The 24,202-nt window shown below is 31.6% G+C and overlaps 1 protein-coding gene across 1 annotated transcript; it reads left to right on the top strand.

The window, feature by feature from the left end:
- Positions 1-8,260: 8,260 nt before the first annotated feature.
- Positions 8,261-11,019, top strand: LOC112701137 (LOB domain-containing protein 33-like). The gene is made up of 2 exons (XM_025751935.2): positions 8,261-8,580; positions 10,471-11,019. The coding sequence occupies exons 1-2, from the start codon at positions 8,302-8,304 to the stop codon at positions 10,855-10,857; spliced, it is 666 nt and encodes a 221-aa protein (XP_025607720.1). The 5' UTR covers positions 8,261-8,301; the 3' UTR covers positions 10,858-11,019.
- Positions 11,020-24,202: the final 13,183 nt, after the last annotated feature.

Raw genomic sequence — 24,202 nt, 5'->3', positions numbered from 1 at the left:
CAATAGAAAAAAAAATTTCCAACAACATAACTTGCATTAACAACTTCAACAATTTGTGCATCTTTCAATTAAATCTCAAATTTTTAATTTATATTTTTATTTTGGGTTTAACCGGATCTAACAGACTGATCCAAACTTTGATTCGAATTCGATTGAATAATTTAATCGGACTAATTTTTTAATTTATTGAGAACAATTGTACAAAATATTTTATATTATCTGTATATTAAAATGAATTTAAGAAAATCTAACAATAATAACGTAACACAATTGTGACAATTAGTCAAAAGTAGGTCTCCAATTTGCAAAATAAGAAACTTGAATGGGGACTTTTAAGCAATTTTTTCGAGCATCTTTTCCAACCTAACCTAAAAGCCTAGGCATCAAAATTGAAAAGAAGTTCTACAAAACTTATTAGCTACCTAGCTATCTAAGTTAGAGTGAGAGAGAAAAGTACAAACAAAAGGATACCAAAACTGAAGCAAGACGAGCAAAACTCAAAAGAAATAATCAAAGCAGATAAAAACGTTAAAGGGAAAGAGTTAAATCTTTTGAGAAAAAGAGGAGCTAAACCTTATGATTGTATCTATTATTGAACACTTAGCTGATTAATTAATTCATGGAAACAAGAGTGATAAAGTATTATTTCCCTCTACCGTGTGTAAAAAGTAGCAAGTCTTATGTCAAAAATACATGTACCAAAATACACATTTAAAAGTAACAAGCTAATAAGTATTGAATCAAACAAATGTCTACAAATATTTCATGAGATTATCATATATAAAATATTTTTTGAGCTACTTTTAATTCTGAAAGAAATTAAATATACTTCCAAATTCTAACCTCAACCTCTTGAGTCTTGATTAATCTTGTGACTTAAATGTCAGATTCCTTTTAAATTTTAATTGTTAGGAAAATGTCAAACTTAGAGTAAGAGAATTGTAACAATTTTTATGTCTCAATAAACATAATCCTCTGTTTTGGACAAAAATAATATTTGAGATTATAATTAGATGAAAATACTCCGTTATTAATTAACGAGTATGTTACATTATTAGTTAATGGATATGTTAGTTATTAGTTAACCGGTATGTTATGTTACTAGTTAATGGACACATTAAGATTAATAAAATCATAAAATTATAAAATTGTCAAATCATAACATTAAACACGTACATTAAAGGCAATAAATGTCTAAGCTGTTATCTCACAAGGTACAAATAAGGGATAAAGGAAAACTTAGCAGGTTGCTTCTTCTCAATACATTATCACCTAAAACACTACTGACTTAAACATCGAAGTGTTTTGCAGGTTGCCCTCCCGGCTTGGTTCCAACGTTGTCAGATTAGGATCTCCGAATCTTATACTTGTCACCTTAGCAAAAAGTACGAACATTTGGTGCCGTCTATGGTAATCTTATGCTATTGGTTCCATAGCTAATCATAAGATACAATCAGTAATCAACCTAAACACTCTTTCAAGGAACAACAAAATCGAGATGATAGAGATCAGATTGATGTCACCACACCTACCAATCAAGAATATTAAGTTTCTCCAGGGTTCAAAAATCGCGAGATTCAAAACATTGGAGTTCGTCATTTCGCTGGTTCAGAAGAGTACTACGTTCATGCAATGCAGGAAATGCACCATAGAGTAAAAGAATTGGAATGCCGATTGAAAGAGACATCACAGTCAAGGCAATCCCGATCTCGAAGTCGAACGACTAGAGGTCGGGATCATAATTGTGAAAGGAGGACCCCAGAGAGGGCTCATGGGCGATGTCATGAGAACGATCATCGACGTTCTCGCTCACCTCAAGAACATAGGAGGGACTCGCTTCAATGTAATGAGGAGACGGACTCCACAAAGGAGTCCAAGTCCTAAAAGGCACAGGAATACTCAAGAGAATGTGATTATGGACCAAACTCCATTTGCTTCCCATGTCCTTCAGGTTCGTTTGCCTAAGAATTTTGACAAGCCAACATATCTTAAAAGACACAAAAATACTCAAGAGAATGTGATTATGGACCAAACTCCATTTGCTCCCCATATTCTTCAGGTTCGTTTGCCTAAGAATTTTGACAAGCCAACATATCTTAAAGGAGCACATTGATACTTTTGAGACAAGAATGGATCTTGAAGGAGTAAGTGATGAAATACGGTGTAAGATTTTCTTGGTAACATTATCAAGTCCCGCTATGGCCTAGTTCAACATTTTACCTTCCAGATCCATTTCTTCTTTTGACAAAGTTTATAACACATTTTACCACCAGAAGAACTCAGGCCAAGCACCTGATTTACATACTTGGTGTAGATAAAAAAGTAGCAGAAAGCATCCGAGATTACCTGGATTGCTTTAATAAGGCGCTACTAGAGGTTAACACGTGAACTCTAAAGTCGTGTGTTTGTGCCTCATAGCTGACTTGTTAGAAGGTGATTTTAATAGACAATTGACTTCTAAGGATGTAAAATGTAATGAAGAAATTCATCAAATAGCCTTCGAGTATATGCGAGATGAGGACGTCTCGAAAGTGGTTTCAACTAAACGAAAAAATTCAGCCCCATCACCTAATAAAACTAGAAGCTCGGGGTAATCCCCTAAAGTCAGAACTTTAGAATTTCTTAAAAAGGGTCATTTATCATATTGATGGAAAAAATATTTACGCAATTAAGTCAGTAAAATCAGAACCTAGAAAACCCTTATTTCTTTATAAGAGACTTAGGAGTTTTCAAGGAGAAGACCTAAATTAAAATAGGCTGAGATCGGAATCTCGGTATTTTAGAGAAAGTTGGCCTCTACTTAGAATGGAAGGGTTAAAGAAAATTCGGGCAAAAGGACATAAAAATTAGAGAACTTAGATGGTACTAAGGTCCAAAAAATATGGAATGCTGTTCATTTCAAAAGATAGTACTGTTAAGAAGTATCGATAAGAGAATAAAAGATACTCTTTTTCTATTAACTCAAGTTTTAACAAGGCCCCACTGTGTTTTCAATTATAATTCTCATTAAATTGTATTTGAATTAAGCATTTGATTTTATAACAATTTCATAATGCCAATTTATTTAAATGTTTTAATGCTATTATTTATAATGTTATTGCATTATTCAAAACCCACTGATATCAATAAAATGGTACAATAAGTTAAAGTACAATTATAACAAAGCCAATAAAGTCTATTAGACTTAACCTAAATATAGAAACAATCACAGGCAATTAAATTTATAAAATAAACTTGTCTCATATAGAACATAAAAGTTTAAGACATTAAGCACGAAAAGTATTTAAATACAGAATACTAAGAACCGAAAGTGTTTTAATCCCAAAACACTAAGTTTAAAATACAAAAAGTAAAAATAACTGAGTTTAATAAACTTAGAAAATTTTTTACAAAAGGCAAACTAAATCATTTCAATTATTTTCCATTAACGACCTTCTTGAAAAGCACAAATCCTGAAAGGTTGGTGTTCTCTTCTTGTAAGGATATGAGAGAAGCATTGAGGCTTTGAATTTGAATTGTAAAGCTCTTAAGTTCCTTCTCTCTATTCACATACTCAGATTGGGAATTTGAGATCTCTTTCTCAGCGTCTCTGACATTAGTAACTGAGTAAAAGATCATCCTCAAAACTCATGACAAAATATCCTCAAGAGGTAAATGAGCTAACTCCAACTCGATTTTTTCAGTCATTAAGTATTTATTGATGAACACAGCAGGCTGAAACTCCCTCGAGAGAATACAGCCAAACGAAGTCGAGATCTTGAGACGTCCCTACCAATTGAGATCGTAATGTTGGAAGACAAAGCCAACATCCTCCTCATGAAAAGGACCACCTCGGAAATAAATTCAATTTGTCCAGCAAATTTGACTATTCTAGACTAAGTGGAAAAGTCAAGAGACCCAAGTTGGGACACAGTTCAAAATAAGAGTAGAACGCATTAAATGCTTGTTAAGTAAGATCATTAAGTCATGAGCTCATTAAATTGGGAACGACAAGAATAAAATCCATTAAATGCTCATTAAGTGAGGTCATGAAGTCATGAACTTGTTAACATGATATTGATACAATGGTAACATGTAAAGGCGCAATTATAAAATTTAAAGGCAATAAAATTTAAATAAACTTAGCCTAAATAATTTCAAATAGCTAAGAGTTACTCAAGAAAATGGAAAAAGAAATTATCCACAAAACAAACCAAAGTATTGACTGCAAAAATTTTATTTATAGGTTTGGTCCATCAAATTCGGATATTCTTAATAAAGTCGCTAAGTCAAGATACTCAAGTTGGGGCACTGTTCTAAACAAGAATAATACTCGATATTATAATTAAATAAGAATACTACATTATTAGTTAACGGGAATGTTACGTTACTAGTTAATGGGTATGTTACATTACTAGTTAACAGGCATGTTATTAAGACTAATAAAGTCATAAAATTACGAAAATGTCAAATCATAACATTAAACACATACATTAAAGACAATAAATATCTAAGCCGTTATCTCATAAAGTATAAATAAGGGAGAAAGGAAAACTTGGCAGCTAACTTTTTCTTAATACATTATCACCTAAAACACTACTGACTTAAACATTGGAGTGTTTTGTAAATTTTCTTTAATTTCCAACCTGCTTTTAATATTGTCAGATTATGATCTCCGAATCTCATTAGCTCGTACCTTAGCAAAAGATACAAATACTCTCCAAAACAACAACAGTAAAACTTTTTTTCGTTAGATAAAATCGACTACATATATTGACAATAAAATCATTTATGCAATATGTAGAGTCTCAAAAAAAAAAAAAACTCCTCCTTTCAAAAAAAAAAATGAGACTTCAATAATAAGTTTTTTTTAACTTCATAAAATACTTGGTTTTTTTGTTTTGGTCCCGTAAAGTTCCCGTAATTATTTTGCTCTATTAAAGTTCCCATAAACTTCATGTATTTTTGGAGTGGCAAGCTCATGTCTCTGGTTCTTCCGTAATAAATATATTTTTGAAGGTAAGAGGATGCACCCAACAGCAGCTTTTGAAGTTATTAAATTCCGTAGAAAAGAGATGTTGAGCGTTATGAGGAAAAGCTTCCAATTAAAAAGAAATCATACTGTAGTTATAAGCATGATAAAATGGTATCCCCCTGTATAGAATTGCATGAAGTTGAACGTGGATGGATCATTTTTCAAGCGAGAAAATAATGCAGCTTGTGGAGGAATGTTTCGTAACCACCTTGGCAGATTTGTTGTTGGCTTCCTTGCAATTTAGGTAGTTGCTCCATCACACAAGCTGAGCTCTGGGGCATTGTAAAGGGTCTGCACATTGCGGTAGCAAATGAATTCTCTCATGTTCTCATTGAGTCTGATTCGGCTATGGCTATTAATTTTATAAGAGAAGGTTGTACTAATTCTCATCCTTGCAAACCTCTCCTTGACGATATAAGCTTGTTAAATAGCCGCATTCATAAGGTTGAATGGAAGCATACGCTGAGAGAAGCGAATACTGTAGCTGACACTCTTGCCAAGAAAGGACAGCACCTTCCTCTTGGTCTTCATCTGGTTGATACTCCGCCTCCTAACATTACAAATTCTCTCTTGTTAGATAGTTATGGTTCTCTAAGGCCGAGAGGCTCTTGTTAGTTTTTCTTTTTTCTATTTTTTGTTTTGGGGTCTTTAACCTCCCTTATCCACAAAAAAAAAAAATGTTAATATGGTATAAGTTAAACAATGATGTAATATGTCTCGTCACATGAGTATTTCTATATAGTAAACTATAACATCAACATTTAATATAATAAATTAATGGCGACAAAAATTAAATGCATAACTTAACTTTTACAGAATCAAACCAAATTATCTTATAAATAATAAAATAAAAAATTAGTATTTTATAAATATAAAAACTTCTTTAAACAAAAATTCAAATAGGTATGTAAAAATTCTTATTTTCTTACTCTATCCATGTATATGACTATATTAACCTTTATTGAATATGATGATTTATGGTCTCTCTCAAATATAAATTATGAATTGATAATAATGAAATTTGATGTATGTACAAGCTGGCATAGCTACTGCTAATTATATTTAAGCCAAAAACACTGCTTCAAGAGATAAGCAATGATGATTAATACACTCACTATGCATGATGATAGGGAAAGACACACACATCGTTAAACTCGAAATTAAAGCCCCAAGTGTTGTTCATCTCCCTATCCTCATGCAAAGTCCATCAATCAAAAGACAAAAAAGGTTTTGAGTTTTGAAGTGACAGAAACCAGAAAAGTCATCTTAGTGTCAATGGCATTGTCCCCCAACTCCTCCTTACACAACTTTCTTGATTTCTTCCAAAGCTTATTATTGTTACAATAAAAAAAAAACTTTTATTTCTTATGCACCCTTATTATTGTTACATAGAAAATTTATTAATGCAATTTTGAAAGAGAGGAAAAAGGATAGACATAGAATAAATTCAGAAAATATTACCACAAATATGATCAAATTGTTATGTATTGACTATTGAGAGCTTTTAATATTTGTATCTCTGGTCTAAAAATCCTATTTGATAAAAATAAAAATTCAATACAAGAATAATTTTTTTTAAACAGACGATAAGTATAAAAATAAATAAATTTTTTTATTTTGGAACAAAATTAAATTTATTTAATTTTTATTTATCAAAATATTATAAATTATAAATAATAGAAGAATACAAACACAGTTTCTTTTTGTCATCATATCTCTAACCCAATATCTTTATCTTTATTTAAAATTATGAATTAGCAAATAAGTATTATAAAATTACTTATTAAAAATACTAAAAATAGTAATTTTTTATTTTTTAATGCCATAAATATAGTTAAGATTGCATTAAAAATATATAAAAAAATTCAATGAAATGTTTTATTTAATTTTTGCTTTATTATAACAAGTGCTTTAACCAAATCCTTAAAAATTAAGATCAGAGTGGTAAACACAGCCAAATGAGCAAAAAATAAAAACAAAAGTGGTTTGGTTTAACACACCTCAGAGCATTAATTAGTTTAAGTGGCCAACAGCTAAACATGAATTATGGCAGGATTAAAAGTTAAAACACGCAAAAATATGACAAGTGGCATATAATTGTGGCATTAAACTAAGGAATTTAAGGGGCCATTAACAATATCAAGACAAAAAAGCCGCAATGAGTCATTTACTCTAAGCTAACAAACTACTCCTATATGAGCTAAATAAAAGCATGCATGATTCATGTAACTCAAAAACTCTCAAACCTTTTCCCAAAGCCCAAGAAATGATGATGATTGGGTATTCAATAACTGTCACGTAAGAAGAAAGAGACATTATCAACCAAAAGCCCTTTTGAGGCACACAAATGAGGAAAATATTACCCTAATTGAAAATAACATTGTAGGCCACAAAAGGGACCCAAAAGAAATATGCTTTAAAGTAATTATCAACCACTGAATTCTTACTTGGTTCTTAAAATTGAATACTTCAAATTTTAATGTACTTAATTAATTTATTAAAATTAATATTTTTTCACATTTTTCTTTTAACTATTTTTCGTTAATTTTGTATCGATGTTGTATTCTGAAGTAAATTATTTCTGTCACATGTCATTGACGGTTTATATATATTAATATATCACGTCAAGACATTAATTAAAAATGGTCGAAAAATTAACGTAAGTTAGGTATGTCAATTTTAAAACCTAAGTTGAGTAATTAAAATTTTGGCAACCAATTTAAAAAACAATTACAACTTAAGAGACTAATCTAAATATTAACTCAATTATTAATTCCTCACTAAAAATTTATTATTAATTATTGAAGATAGACATGAATTACTTTAGGCAATAGGTATTTTAATTTTAAGGATATAACTAACACGCCTTTAAATAGAAATTTTTAAAATGTTTTACTTTAATGAATATAAAAAAGCTTTAAAATTTTGAATTTTAATTTGTAAGATTTTTATAAAAGCTTTTTTTTGGTAATCTTAAAATATATTTTTAAGACATACGTTAGCTAAATGTTTTAAAAAATTTTGGAATTGGATTAATTAAATAGAATAAGATTAATCGAATTTCTGGTAACATGACTTAGTTAGATAAATGCTAACAATATTTTTATTATAAAAAAAATTATTTACTGAAAGTGAGAAATGTCCTTTGGATACCACACAAAAAGAAATGAAGCTCCCATCAAGTGATGCCTATAAAAGTGATGGAATCTTTAAACCCTTCTTAAACAATTGTCTTGTAGTAGTGAAATCATTGAAAAACACCTGAAAGAAAAAAAAAACTTAGGATAATGACAGGGTTTGGATCTTCATGTGGAGCATGCAAGTTCCTAAGGAGAAAGTGTGGTAGTGGTTGTGTTTTTGCTCCTTACTTCTCTTATGACCAAGCAGCAACACATTTTGCAGCGGTTCATAAGATCTATGGTGCTAGTAATGTGTCAAGGCTATTGTCACATCTTCCAATCCTTAATAGAAGTGATGCTGCCATCACTATCACTTATGAAGCTCTTGCTCGCATGCAAGATCCTATTTATGGTTGTGTTTCTCATATCTATGCATTGCAGCAACAGGTTTAATTTAATTTATTAATTTCCATTATATTCTATTATGATTTATGATCCCTCACCATTTGCTATATTACTTCATCTTTATATCTTTAAAATTGATTATTTATCTTCTTCTTTTTTTATTTAATCAAATTAAAGGTGAAAACATATCTAATATATCTACTATAGTTTTGGACGAACTCGTCATATCTGATATATCTATAATAAAATCGTCCAAAACTACTGCAAACTTTTAGTATGATTACAATAAAACTAAAAAGTATCCCATGTGAGTATAACTCTTCTCATCTATCTAGCTTACAAAAAAATGTATATAATTTTAATTTATTATATATTAATTTTTTATTAGAATTTAATTTTAATACAGTGTAAAATAGTTTTATATGTGCATCCTATTACTTAATGCTATTTTAGTAAAAATAACTACCTTTCACATAAGTGGTCATTCAAAAGAATGATTATATAATTGTATAAAATATTTTATACTGTCAATGTCAGTGCATCAAAATTAAACTATTTTTATTATTGGTTAAAAAGATAAATAAAGATATATAAGAGTAATCAACAGGTTGATTAAGAATTATAAAAAGTAGAATAATGATATTTGATCTTTTGAATTATTGATAACTTTTGCCAAAAATAATTAAAAATTAATTTATTTTATCTGTTTAATATTTTTCTATTGATATTCCACCTTGTTGTTGTGTTTAATTTTTTGTTAAAAAAAAAGACAACATATATAAAAATTAATTTGTCATGAAACTACCTATCATGCAAGAGTTTCCTGTTGTTATAGTTAAAGACTTTGACGTTATGTTATAAAATTTTTTATCCTAAAAATTTAAACTATTAAATAAAGATATATAAATATTTATAAATTTAATTTAATACATATAATTTCAGTTTGTATAGATGAACACAGATCGGATCAGATCGAATATGGTCAAAATTTCGATTCAATTCGTACTAAAATCAATCAATCCAATATTCGCAATTTTTAAATTTGGATCTGATTCGACCTGATCTATATATTTGCAAATCGGATCGAATTGGATATCGAATATATTTACAAAACACAAAAATATTTTTAAAAGTTTATTTTTATTAAAAATATCAATAAATTTTTTTTATTCTTTTAAATATGTTTACTTTTAAAATAATATTAAACATATTTTTTTTAAATAATAAAATTAAAATAATACAACATATATGATAATTAAACATAAAAAAATATATATACTTATTTATTTGTTTATTTTTGTAGATCCGCAAATATGTGAATATCGACATAAAATTTTTAATGTTATCCTATTAATGTGCGGATCAAATCAGATCAGATCCGATCCAATAACCTTACAAATTGAATCTATAACTAATAATTTTCAAATCAAATTCAAATAAAAATTACAAATATTCAAATCGAATATGATCCATAAATACCTCTACCAGTTTGAGATTTCTATTAATTGCGAGCTCGCATTTTAAGTCTTTTCTTATTACTTGCAATTATCGGGGAATCATGCATTAGAATATAATTAGTTCAATCATTGCAAAACTTTAAGAATTGATCCTCACACGAGTTTATTTTCGTACACTTGGTACACGCAAAAACTTTTGACTCTTTAGAATGATATTTAATTCAAAACTTTCGTTGAAAATCTAAGGTACGTTTTGTTTGTATTTTTACTTTTTTATTTTTATTTTTAACAATTATTATTTTCATATATATATATATATATTTTTATAAAATTATAAAAATAAAAATATTAAAAATAAAAACAAAACACGAAAACAAAAACCAAAGACGCCCCAAAATTTTCAATCTTCCAAACCTAATTTCCGAAATGTTATGTGTTCCATAAGCATAATAATCTTGTCCTTTGTTTTGGGCAGGTTGCAAGTTTGCAAGAGGAGATAGATATTATTGGGAGTCTAATGACAAATTCTACAATTGGTGCTACCAATTGTGGCATAAATAATGTTGAAGCACCAATAACAAAAATGGAGTACTCGAACTGTGGAATACAATACCCTATGCAAGATGATGATGATCATCAATGTTACCAAAATGAAATGGCCAATAATATTCTTTCTCAAGAAGGAAGTGTGACACCCCGCCAAGGCTATGGCTCACACATGGATATAGAGCTTCCAAATAATGATGGAAATGGGTTTGAAGGGCCAATTGTATTTTATGACCATCCCAACTTCAATAATAATAATCCATTAGAGAAGTTCCTATCTGGAATTGATCAAGAGGGATTCATGAACCACCCGTGATTAAAGCATAATAATGCAATCATAAAGAACTAGGCTTATAGAATTGTCATATGTGACTTTTGCTTAGCACAACTATGGTGCACGCAATATTAATGATGATTACATGAAATTATGAAAACCAATTTTGGTGTGGCATTTGTTTTCAATGTAATTGGGAGGAGAATCAATATTATTGCTCTATATATGTAACTGTTAAGCAAATTTTTAATAAATTTAGATTGGTTTGATATCTATAGTTTAGGAGTAAAACTTACTTTTTCTTCTATGGATACCAGTTTTAAAATTGTACCAAAGACTCCATTCGAGCAAGTTAAAAAAATTAAAGGACCAAAAACTTTGGAAAACAAATTGAAATTAAATTGCTTGAAATTGAAATTACAGATAGCAAAGTAAATGACTTCAAATTAAAGAAAGCAATTAAATGCCTCCAACATAATCGAAGGACTCTGAATTTAAAATAACAAAATATAAAACTCTAAAGAAGAGAGGAAAAAAACTTGTAAAGGAAAATAAAATGCAAAAGAATAAAATTACAAGGAATTTTAAAAGAAATTAAAAGACATGGAAGGAATTCTACAGAAAAAACAATTCGAGGCAAATTTAGAAATTTGTTGGGATGTGAGTATGCGTGAGTGTTTTCTGAAGACGAATTTCAACTCTCTGATGTTACTGAATCTCCTTAATTTATAGAGCAAACCAATCAATCCTATTTCACCATGTGTCACTCAAAGAGTTCAAAAAATAACTGTTCCCACCAAATGCAAATCCAAGTAACTACTCTCTTTGCACCCCCCTTCGAAGCTACTACTAAGAAAATAGTAGTTTGAACTATGGAACCAATCTAAACTTGGAGAGTAACTAGACCTTTTGCTAGAGTCAAAATCCCACTATAATCAATAACAGAGATGTTGGTTGGGACCAGATCATCAATATGTTTCCCTACCTTAACTAGCATTCTTTCTAAAAGAAGACTTATAACTGCACCACCATCAGTTAAAAGTTTATTAACAGCAACATCACCCATTTTAGCTTTAATATGTAATGGACGCAGTCTGCCCTTTGAACATCAATGGGCTTATTAAAGCGATCTACTTTTTTATGATCACAAACAAAAGCAAAGGAAGTCTCATCTTCGAATTTATCTTCATAATCATCAATAAGATTCCCTTCATAGCTCTCCAAAAATTCTGATGAGATGATCGAAACTGTACCCACCATTTCATTCTCTCCTTCTTAAAAACATTCTTCATCGAGATCAGCATCTTTTTCATTGGACTTAACAGGATCAACCTCGACAGATTTACCTTTACCGACCTTTACTGGAGATCGTACTCCTTTGGGATAAGTTTCACCATCTAATGGAAAAACCACCCTTGTATGAACAGAAGGTTTTGCTCCCTTATCCGCAGAAATTGATGCTGGATTCTCTGATGTAACTCGTCAGAAATATCTTCTGCCCCGATTTTCTCTTGCTCTTCCTCGAGGAAATGGATGACGACCCCAATTAAATCGTCGATAACTCCTTTGAGTCTGGCGCTATCGATATTCTTGTACTTCACAATCACAAAACTCATGACAATTCTTAATCCACTGAGCTCCAATTGCTTGAGAAAGATTAAATGAAGGGGAGTAATTCTCTTGAGGATTTTGAGAACTTTGCCCTTCTTGATGTCGAGAATAATGTCTCTGACAGACTTGCTCTTCTTTATGAGCTAACTCCTTTTTCATTCTTTCTTTTTCTAATATTGCAGTAGCTTCTGCATCGAAAAAAACATTGTACTTGAGACATAAGGACACATCCCTATCTTTCAGCTTCTGGTCAATTAAGAAGTCTAACTAGCTATCTCCTACTCCAGGATAAACCTATCGGACATTAGCCTCAAAGTTACCCAAAGTGGTATCAAATTCAAAAGAAGTGAAACCAACCATGTTCACTTCAAAGAACTAAGGCTCAACAAAATTTGCAGTAGAATCGAAGGGATCAATATCAACCTTCATATCTTTTTTGCCTTCATCAAACTTTAACCTTCTTTCCATGATCTCTTCTTGAATCAAATCTCTGAAACAAACAAAATTATTAGTCGAATGACTAATTGCTTGATGAAACTTACAAAAAGATTTTCCTTTCAAATTTTTAACTGAAGGTAAAGTTTTTTTCTCTGGTAAAACCAATTGTTTATCTTTAAGCAACACATAAATTTGTTCCAACTTTAAAATATCGAAACTATACTTTTTGCCACCCTTATACTTCATTTCATTAACTTTATCAATATTCAAGAATTTCTTCAATAAAGAACACACATAAGGTGGCCTTTTTATAATTAAGCCATATCGACTTTAAAGTATTTGTGTTCAGAATCTTCATTCGAAATCTCCATGTCCACATAAGAAACTTTTTCTTTTCGATTAAGAAACCTATAATTTTTAGACTTCATATCATTTTTAAATGCTTTCTTTTCTTTCTTAAGCAACTCAATTTGTCGGACCCTCTCAGCCAAATGAGCTAAATCAGAAATACGAACATTCAATAATTTTTGTCGCATATAAAAATCCAGGCCCATAGTCACAATTTTGACTACTTCTTTCTCAGGTAGTGACACATAGCAACGATTACGTGCATTTTTTAATCGAATCATGAAATCATCAATTGATTCATTTGCGTCACGTTTGATAGAAACCAAATATAGTGACATTCAATTCTCCACTATAAAAGTGGGCATGGATAGTATTCTCTAATTGTGCCCATGTTAAAATCAAATTTGGCCTTAGGTTCGAAAACCAAGTGAAGGCATTCTTTGTTAGGAAAGAAGGAAAAAACTTCATTTTCAAATTTTCATCATTTACCAAATTTCCTATTTCGATCATGTATCGAACAATATACTCAATAGTCGATTCTCTTACTTTCCCAGCAACCTTGTAGCAATCTTAGGATTCTTTACACCTCTCGGCACTTCAGCTGTTTGTACCTCAGCAATGAAAACCAACACAAAGTAAGGTTGATTAATAAATTCTATATTGATGCCTATACTATTAAACACATTCTCGATAATTCTAGTCATTTGATAATGATCTCCATGCTGATTAGAGCATGCACTGTTTAGCACCTCATCAACATTTTGATCGCGTTGAATAATATGAAGCTCAACTTCATCTTTTTTGGGATTAACATGTAAATTTTTTCGGTCGAAACCCAAATTTCAGGATTCATCCCGAAATTTTGATTATGTGGTTGACCCTCAGTATAGTCAATAACAATTTGTTTGACTTGTCTAGCCAAATACTCATATTTAATTTTATTATCGGTCATTATTAGATTCAAAATGGTAGTCATTTGTTGAGTTAATAAGTTAACCAAGTCATTATGACTCTCATCGATATGTTGTCAAAAAGCAGGCATAGACTTCGAATTATTTGAAGTTAAACCAGCATTATATTCTCGATTCATTTCTGAATGAGAAAAACTAGGTTGATTATTAAATGCACTTGTTATATTCCTAAGGTACAAAATTTCCTATAAGGGGAGTGTAACCGGGAGGAAGATCAAAAGGAGGCCAACCTATAGTTATTGGCAGTTGCATTGAATTTGGAGAAATTCTGGGAGGTGGACTATGCCCATTCCCTCTAGTAGTTGCATTATTAACTGCAGCATTTTTCTCAAAAATAGAATTTTGAAAAAACACCTTCTACATTTGTTATTAAACTTGCAGAAGTTTGAGCTATAACAATAGAAACATTAGTATTTGAAGATTCTAAATTACTGTTAGAAATTTCTTTAGCCATATTAATAATTCTCCCAGTCTGAAGTTGCATGCACTAACACAAGATCACAATGAAAAATGTTTGACACAATTTTATAAAAAACTATACCACCGGATGTGCTAATTTGTTATGCAGATTTTTTGTAAATTTAGGTTAGTTCGATATCTATGGTCTGGGAGCGAAATCTACTTATTTTTTATGGATACCAGTTTCAAAATTGCACCAATGTCTCCACTCGAATAAGTAAAGAAAGGACCAAAAACTTTGGAAAGTAAATTGAAATTAAATTGCTCGAAATCGAAATTATAGAAAACGAAGTAAATGACTTCAAATTAAAGAAAGCAATTAAATACCTCAAACACAACGCAGTCGAAGGATTTTAAATTTAAAATGACAAAACAAAACTTTAAAAAAAAGAGGAAAAAAACTTGCAAAAGGAAAATAAACTGCAGAAAAATAAAATCACAAGGAATTTTCAATGAAATTAAAAGACATGGAAGGAATCCTATAGAAAAGAGACTTGAGACATACTCAGAAATTTGCTAGGATGTGAGTGTGCGTGAGTATTTTCTGAAGACGAATTTCATCCTCCCACTGTTACTGAACCTTCTTAATTTATAGAGCAAACCAACCAATCCTATTTCACCATGTGTCACTCCTCGAACAGTTCAAAAATAATTGTTTTCGCAAAACGCAAATCCAAGTAATTGCCCACTTTGCACAGCGTACTTTCGACCTCAATATTTCAACTTGTTAACTCAATTCATCGACAATCTTTAAGAGAATCGAGACCTTCTGTACTAGTCTTCATCCTCTCGACTCGACTCCCCTTATTGATTTGATCGGTCAAAAAATTTTTGACCAATAGTAACTAATTAAAGCAACCATTTTACTTCTAAGTCTCCCTGTCCCTCTTTCAGGTAGCATTATTTTTATATAATACCTTCGTCTTAAGTCAAAAACTTCAGCAAAAAGTGTTAATGACACAATGGAGCATCCTACATTGCGAAAGCATATGAAAAATAAAATTTAGCTTTTTAATTACTTCGGTGTTTTTCTAAAATTAGAAGATAAATTATTTTTTTATATATTAATAATTTTAATTTAGTTTTTTTATTTGTTTTTGACGACGTCTTAATGACTGACAGTCTCGATATTATATTATTAATTATTTTACTTTTTTATCTGTAATATTTGTCACAAATTTTTAACGTGAATTTTACTTACGTATTTTTTACTGAAGAATTCATTATTGACATTGTGGCAGACGATAAAACTATTGGTAAAAGTCGACCTTTTTGTAGTAAAAATTAAAAAATAAATTTTCACACTTCTAATTGGTATTCATAATAATAACACTTCTAAATTAGGATATATTACACTCAACATAAAGTATATTTATGCTAATATTAGGTAGACAAAAAAGCAGCTAAAACTTGTTTTATTTAGTATTTATTAATTATTGTAATAATTAATAAATGTTAAATAAGACAAATGTTACTATTTTAGTATTTTTAACTAATTCATTTTAGTTACCAAACATTTTCGATATATTTATGACAAAATTCATCAAATTAATTAAGATTTTCTTCTCACTCTGCTTCTTCTATTTCTCTCTCTCTCTTTCTCTCCCTTTCCTAAGAATGTTGTAAGTATGGGTAATCTAATTATTATTCGACCAAACTTGACTTGATTCAATTATATTGGTTATACACTCGATGGATAATTGGGTTATCAACCCTGATTAAATACAATCTTAATTTGTTCAAATATTTGTTTTCAGATCACAGAACTCGAGCCAACTCAATTACCCGATTAGGTTTATATTAATTTTTAAAATTAAAATATAACAATATATATACAACTTTATCCTCTTCTAAACAAAAATTAAGATATTTATTTAAATATAACTTTGATGATGTGTTTTTTTATTACATATTATTTATATAATTTTTTTTTATAATTTTCAATTTTTTAAAAAAATAATTAAGTATCGATTATCTGAACATATTTAATTTGGGTTTAATCAGTTTAAATTAGTTCGAATCCACTTGTAAAAATCTTATATCCAAATCAATTTAAATAAATTAAAATTTAATCAATTTAATTTTCATTTTTTTTTTAAAATTCGAACCAACTCAACTAGTAAACATTCCTTCTCTCCTCTCCTATCCTTCCCTTTTTCTCTCCCTTACCTCCTTTTCATCCTCTTTCTCTTTTTTTTTTCTTTTTCTTTTTCTTTGTACAATAATATTTTAACACAAACATACAAAAAAAAAAAAAAACTAAAAAGGAGTATCATCATCACCTGTCACTAATTTTTATATTTTATTACTATTTTAAACATGTCAGCTCATTCTTTGCATATCAGCCAATCTCATTTAACAAATGCCAATCACAAAAAGAGAATTGGCAACAAAGAGAACATCAAAAGCGGTGTATATTTGTCGGGAATAATGCTGGAGCTTACTGTCTGTATATATTATGTGCCAGTTGTCATAATTTAGAAGTAAGATTAAAAATAATGGTCGAGCGGTATAAGTAAACTCGTTTCCTTCTCAATAATTTTAAGTCTTATAAAAAGGATGCCGAGGAAGACATGCTATAATAGTTTTTATTGAGCCAAATCAATTTAATTAAATTTTTAACAGTAGACTATTATTATTAGTGACATAATTATCTTTTTTGTTTCCTTTCCAATAGGAAGATTAACGTGTACGTGTATATATATATAATGTTCTGAAAATCGATTTAAACCGGCCAGTTGGACCGGTTGAATTGTGAACCAGTTTGAAAAATAGATTGGACAATCATTAAAACTGCGAAATTCAAAAATCGAAATTGAACCGACAAATCGGTCGATCGAACCGAACCATGACCTGGTCGGTTTTTTGGATGACAACAAAACGCTGTCATTTTTTCTCTCTGAATCCCTAAATCACCAAAACTCCAGATGCTGAGATCCCTAATTGCCTTTCCTTCTCTGCTTTAGTGATTCTCATTCTTCGAGCAGACTTCACTGAAGCTGCTTCCAACGCCTCACTGAGTCACTGTCACACCGTGATACGGGTCGAGGGCTCGTCGTCGAGTCACCGTAGAGCCGTCGAGAATTGAGAAGTGAGAACACCTCACTCTCACACGGGTCGAGCCACCGCCGTCGAGCCACCGCAGCAGCCGTCGAGAACTGAGAAGGTGCCTTTGCTGTCTCCCACCGCCTCACTCTCACTCTTCCTGTTGCATGTTTTGCCTTGAAGGTACCTTCGCTATCTCAGTGTCTCCCACTCTCCCTGTTTTATTTTTCTTTGAACTGTGTAGTGTGATTACTCAAACTAGATGATTTTATTTTGAACTGAAACTGAACTGTGATTCAACATAATGAACACCGAAACTGTGAATTTTGAAATTCTGTCTCCTTGTTTTATTTTTCTTAGAACTGTATAGTGTGAAACTGTGAACTGATTCAAGATTCAACTGATTGGAGGGAGCTAAATTGTATTGTAATTATTGAGTAGTGAGTGATTACTGAAACTGAACTGTGATTCAACATGATGAACACCAAAACTGTAAACTGTGTAGTGGTTGCTGGGAGGAATGGGAATAAGAGTAGCTATTCAGAAGACTGGCTTGTAATAATGATTTGCTAAACTGTGTGACTTTTCTGTGTTAGTCTAGCTACATTAAGAAGCATTATGTTGTACTATAAATTTTTGGATTGGTTTCAACTTTCAAGTTTTCTCCAATAAGATTTACTTGAGTGAATTACATGATGCTACACATCATGATGTCAATTTTAGCAGTATTTGATGGCTGTAATAGTCTAGGATTGTAAAGCACCACTTTGATATTAATTTTTATCTTAATCACTCCTGTTCAGGCTTCTATGTGTAGCAGAATATAATTATCTTATTTATTTATTTATCTTTTGAATACATGGTATGATTTTGAACTTTTCAAGTTTAATTTGGAATTAAGAGAGCATTGTGTATTCCAGAATTGTGTTAAGGCAATATAGTGGGGAACAGTGAAGCTTTTTCTTAAATTTTGATTAGTAACAAACTGAATGAAAAATTGATAATCATAAGGGTAAATATTTTTTTAGGTTTCAATAGGCCTTGTGGAATAATAGAAAATTATTTTTTTATTTTTATTTTTAGTTTTTATTTATATTTTATTTATTATTTTATTATAAAATAATTTTTTAATTCAACTACGGTCGAACTGATTGAACTTATAAATCAATAAATCAGTAATTAGAGCGGTTCAATGACCGGTTCGATTTTCAGAACCTTGTATATATATATATGTATCAAGAATGTATAGTACATATCTTGTAGTGTTATGCCGTCGTTGTAATAAAATGATTAAAATCATAGAGGGCAATTCTATTAATTGTCCGCATGAATAACCTTGTTCAACAAATAATGATATCATCATTTGCTACTTTAATTTACTTTCAAAAGATAATAACATATAGAGGTGACAATGAGTAGAATATATTGCTTAATTTGGTTTGATTTAAAATTTTATCTATAAAATTTTATTAAAATTGATAAAAATGAATTTAATTATAAAGTAAAACAACGTTAATAAAATATAATATAAAGTTAAAGTACTAAATTTAGAATGCTTTTAGTTTAAAGATTAAACCAAGTTACTGCACAATTAATTTTACTTTTAGATAAATATATGCACATTTATCAAACAAACAATAAATCTAAAAGTTGAATGGTTTAATTTTTTTTAGTTTGATGACTGAATATTGTTGCATCTATATTCGAATAATATGAATTAGATTTTGTAGTACTTTTTTATAAATTTTGAGAATCAGGCAAAAGTCAAAATTTTTGATTTTAAGAAAGATATTATAAATCGACATAAGAAGATGATTTCTTTTATGCTTATCTTTCATTTTTTTTCAAAGTCAGAGATGAAAGAATTTGTTGAGTATGCTTTACAAGGTGATGTGTATTTGGAGGATTCAAAAGTGCAGGATTTCTCAAAATGGATTCTTGGGATGTGAGGAATTTAAAAATCCAGAGAGAAAAGAAACAGAGAAAGAAAGTGAGTGTTTGAGTGAAAAGAATCCATGCTTGATTGAAAGCGAGAATTTTGAGAAAAAAGAGGAGAATAGTGAGCAAGAAGAGTCAATGAGTGAAAAAAAAAAAGAGAGTAATAAACACACTTGTGAGAGAGATCTAGAAAGTTCTAGCTTAAACAGGAGTGTATTAGTATCATTGAATTTCATGGAGTCCTTAGTTTCTCATACACCTAATTATTGAAGCTTTCACGTGCATAGGCTTTTCTTGGAGTTAAACGCTAGCTCTGGTGCCAGTTTGGGCGTTTAACTCCAGCTTTTATGCCAGCTCTGGCATTTAACGCCAGAAAAGGGTCTATGACCGGCGTTTTGACGCCAATTTGGGCCATCAAATATCGAGTAAAGTATAGACTATTATATATTTATGGAAATCCCAAGATGTCTACTTTCCAACGCAATTGAGATCACGCCAATTGGGCTTCTGTAGCTCTAGAAAACCCATTTCGAGTGCATGGAGGTTAGAATCCAACAACATCTGCAGTCCTTTTTCAGCCTCTGAATCAGATTTTTGCTCAGGTCCCTCAATTTCAGCTAGAAAATACCTGAAATCATAGAAAAAACACACAAACTCATAGTAAAGTCCAGAAATGTGATTTTTGCATAAAAACTAATAATTATATACTAAAAACTAACTAAATCATACTAAAAACTACCTAAAAACAATGCCAAAAAGTGTATAAACTATCCGCTCATCACAACACCAAACTTAAATTGTTACTTGTCCCCAAGTAATTGAAAACAAAATAGGATAAAAAGAAGATAATATACAATGAATCTCACAATATCAATGACACTTAGTCCAATTAGATGAGCGGGGCTAGTAGCTTTTTGCTTCTGAACAGTTTTGCCATCTCACTTTATCCTTTGAAATTCAGAATGATTGAAATCTATAGGAACTCAAAATTTAGATAGTGTTATTGATTCTCCTAGTTCATTATATTGATTCTTGGACACAGCTACTTTATGAGTCTTGGCCGTGATCCTAAGCACTTTGTTTTCCAGTATTACCACCGGATACATAAATGCCACAGACACATAACTAGGTGAACCTTTTCAGATTGTGACTCAGCTTTGCTAAAATCCCCAGTTAGAGGTGTCCAGAGTTCTTAAGCACACTCTTTCTGCTTTGGATCATGACTTTAACCACTCAGTCTCAAGCTTTTCACTTGGACCTTCATGACACAAGCACATGGTTAGGGACAGCTTGATTTAGCCACTTAGGCCAGGATTTTATTCCTTTGGGCCCTCCTATCCATTAATGCTCAAAGCCTTGGATCCTCTTTACCCTTGACTTTTGGTTTAAAAGGCTATTGGCTTTTTTTCTTGCTTTTTCTTTCATCTCTCTTTTCTTTTTTTTCGCCACTTTTTCTTTTTCACTGCTTTTTCTTGCTTCAAGAATCAATTTCATGATTTTTCAGATTATCAACAATATTTCTCTTTGTTCATCATTCTTTCAAGAGCCAACAATTTTAACATTCATAAACTTCACTATAAAAAATATGCATTGTTCAAGCATTCATTTAGAAAAACAAAAAGTATTGCCACCACATCAAAATAATTAAACTAATTTCAAGATAAAATTTGAAATTCATGTACTTCTTGTTCTTTTGTAATTAGGAACATTTTTCATTTAAGAAAGGTGAAGGATTCATGGAATTATTCATAGCTTTAAGACATAGAGACTAGACACTAATGATCATGTAATAAAGACACAAACATAGACAAACATAAAGCATAAAAATCGAAAAACAGAAAGATAAGAACAAAGAAATCAAAGAACGGGTCCACCTTAGTGATGGCGACTTGGTCTTCCTCTTGAAGATCCAATGGAACGCTTGAGCTCCTCTATGACGCTTCCTTGCCTTTGTTGCTCTTCCCTCATGGCTATTTGATCCTCTCTAATTTCATGGAGAATAATGGAGTGCTCTTGGTGCTCCATCCTTAGTTGCTCCATATTGGAGCTCAAATCTCCCAAAGAGGTATTGAGTTACTCCCAATAGTTGTGTGGAGGAAAATGCATCCCTTGAGGCATCTCAGGGATTTCTTGATGAGGGACTTCCTCATGCTCTTGTTGAGGTCCATGAGTGGGCTCTCTTATTTGCTTCATCCTCTTTTTAGTGATGGGCTTGTCCTCGTCAATGAGGATGTCTTTCTCTATGACAATTCCAGCTAAATTGCATAGGTGACAGATGAGATGAGGGAAGACTAACCTTGCTAAAGTAGAGGTTTTGTTAGCCACTTTGTAGAGTTCTAGAGATATGACCTCATGAACTTCTACTTCTGATAAGAAAAAAAAACCAAGGGATAGATAAGGGGATTTTTTTCCTACTAGACCTCTAAGAAACCTATTCTTAGCAACCTAGGTCACCGGAAGGATTTTCCTTACTATACCTTCAAAGAACCTGTCCTTGACAACCTAGATCAGAGGGATGAAAATTGAATCACTCAATTTTCTCCATGCAACAAGCGAAGTAAATCACTCACCTCACTTAATCACACAATAAAAACGTGCTTAAAAGCAACTGAGATTTATTCATCAAAAGTTATATAAATTGTCTCACCAAAGATGTTTAAATAGGCACCTAATAAACTAACTAAAAGATAAGATAACTAATTTAAATCAGATTTAATCTTATTGGATTAGATCAGATTTGATTTAAAATTTAAAATCCTAAATATATGATAACTAATTTAAATCAGATTTGATCTTATTAGATTATATCAGATTTGATTTAAATTTAAAATCCCTAAAAATACTACTAAGCAAATCAGGAGTAATTCAAATCTTTCAACAAACTCTAACAATAAAACAAACTAACATAAATGCCTAAAAATTTGAAAATTAATAATAAATTATGCCTCTCATTGAATTTGAAAAGCATTATTGGGCTTTTTGCTGTCCTGACTTAGCCCAATGGGCTTTATGAGTTGTCGCCCTTTCAGCACCACTGTTTTTGAGACGGACTCTTGGTCTTCTTGATGTCCAAGACTGACATGGTACAATTCTTCTAGTATTCAGATCCTTGAATATGACAAGACTATCATTTCATCTCTTAGCTCTAAGATGACGAAAATGCCCTCCTGACCACGTATCAACTTCCTCTCCAATCATGATGCTATAGATCATAATAGCCTCATCTACAGTCACTTTGGATTAATTGCTAGTAGGAATGATGGAGCGTTGGATGAATTCCAACCATCCTCTAGCCACAGATTTAAGGTCATGCCTTCTCAATTGAACCGGCTTGCCTTTGGAGTCTCTTTTCCACTGAACTCCTTCTACACATATGTCCATGAGGACTTGGTCCAACCTTTGATCAAAGTTGACCCTTCTAGTGTAGGGGCGTGCATCTCCTTACATCATTGGTAAGTTGAATGGCAACCTTACATTTTCCGGACTGAAATCTAAGTATTTCCCCTAAACCATTGTAAGCCAATTCTTTGGGTTTGGATTCACACTTTGATCATGGTTTTTAGTGATCCATGCATTAGCATAGAACTCTTGAACCAATAAGATTCCGACTTGTTGAATGGGGTTGGTGAGAACTTCCTAACCTCTTCTTCGAATCTCATGTCGGATCTCCAGATATTCATTCCTTTTGAGCATGAAAGGGACCTCAGGGATCACCTTCTTCTTGGCCACAACTTCATAGAAGTGGTCTTAATGGACCTTTGAGAAGAATCTCTCCATCTCCCATGACTCGGAGGTGGAAGCTTTTGCCTTCCCTTTCCTCTTTCTAGAGGTTTCTCCGGCCTTAGGTGCCATAAATGGTTATGGAAACACAAAAAGCAATACTTTTTCCACACCAAACTTAAAAGGTTTGCTCGTCCTCGAGCAAAAGAAGAAAGAATGGAGGAGAAGAAAAAGGAAATGGAAGAGATGGAGAGGTTTGAATGGTTCAGCCAAGTGGTGAAAGAAGTGTTTATGATGTGTGAAAATGAAGGAGGGATGAGGGGTTTATATAGAAGTGGAGAGAGGGGTAGGGTTTGTGTATTAGGGTTGGGTTTGGGAGGGAAAGTTTTTGAATTTTGAAAGGTGGGGTAGGTGGGGTTTTTGGGGAAGAGTGAGTGGATGTGAGTGGTGAAGAGATGATGGGGAAGAGAGATAGAGGTGATTGGTGAAGGATATTTGGGGAAGGGTGTTATTGGAATGTGTGAAGAAGAGAGAGAGAGTGAGTTGATGTAGGTGGGAATCCTGTGGGGTCCACAGATCCTGAGGTGTTAAAGATTTCTTATCCTTGCACCATTCTGGCGTGTAAACGCCCTCTGAGTGCTAATCCTGGCGTTAAACGCCAGGTTGCTACCCATTTTTGGCATTTAATGCTAGCTTTTCTTCCTTTTCTGGCATTGAACGCCAGCTTGGTGCCCTTTTCTGGTGTTAAACGCCAGTCTGGTGCCCTTTTCTGGCGTTAAACACCCAAAATGGTGCCAGACTGGGCGTTTAACGTGCATTCTGCTACCCTTACTGGCGTTAAAACGCCAGTAAGCTCC

The sequence above is a fragment of the Arachis hypogaea genome, chromosome 7 (genome assembly GCF_003086295.3).
Source record: "Arachis hypogaea cultivar Tifrunner chromosome 7, arahy.Tifrunner.gnm2.J5K5, whole genome shotgun sequence".
In the NCBI taxonomy this organism is placed as follows: Eukaryota; Viridiplantae; Streptophyta; class Magnoliopsida; order Fabales; family Fabaceae; genus Arachis; species Arachis hypogaea.
Note: the sequence above shows the minus strand (reverse complement) of the source record. Positions and strands in the feature narration are given on the sequence as shown.

Coding starts and splice junctions, on each gene's coding strand:
- LOC112701137 (XM_025751935.2), top strand. CDS start 8,302: ATGACAGGGTTTGGATCTTCATGTGGAGCATGCAAGTTCCTAAGGAGA. Junction 8,581..10,470: donor TCTATGCATTGCAGCAACAG/GTTTAATTTAAT, acceptor TGTTTTGGGCAG/GTTGCAAGTTTGCAAGAGGA.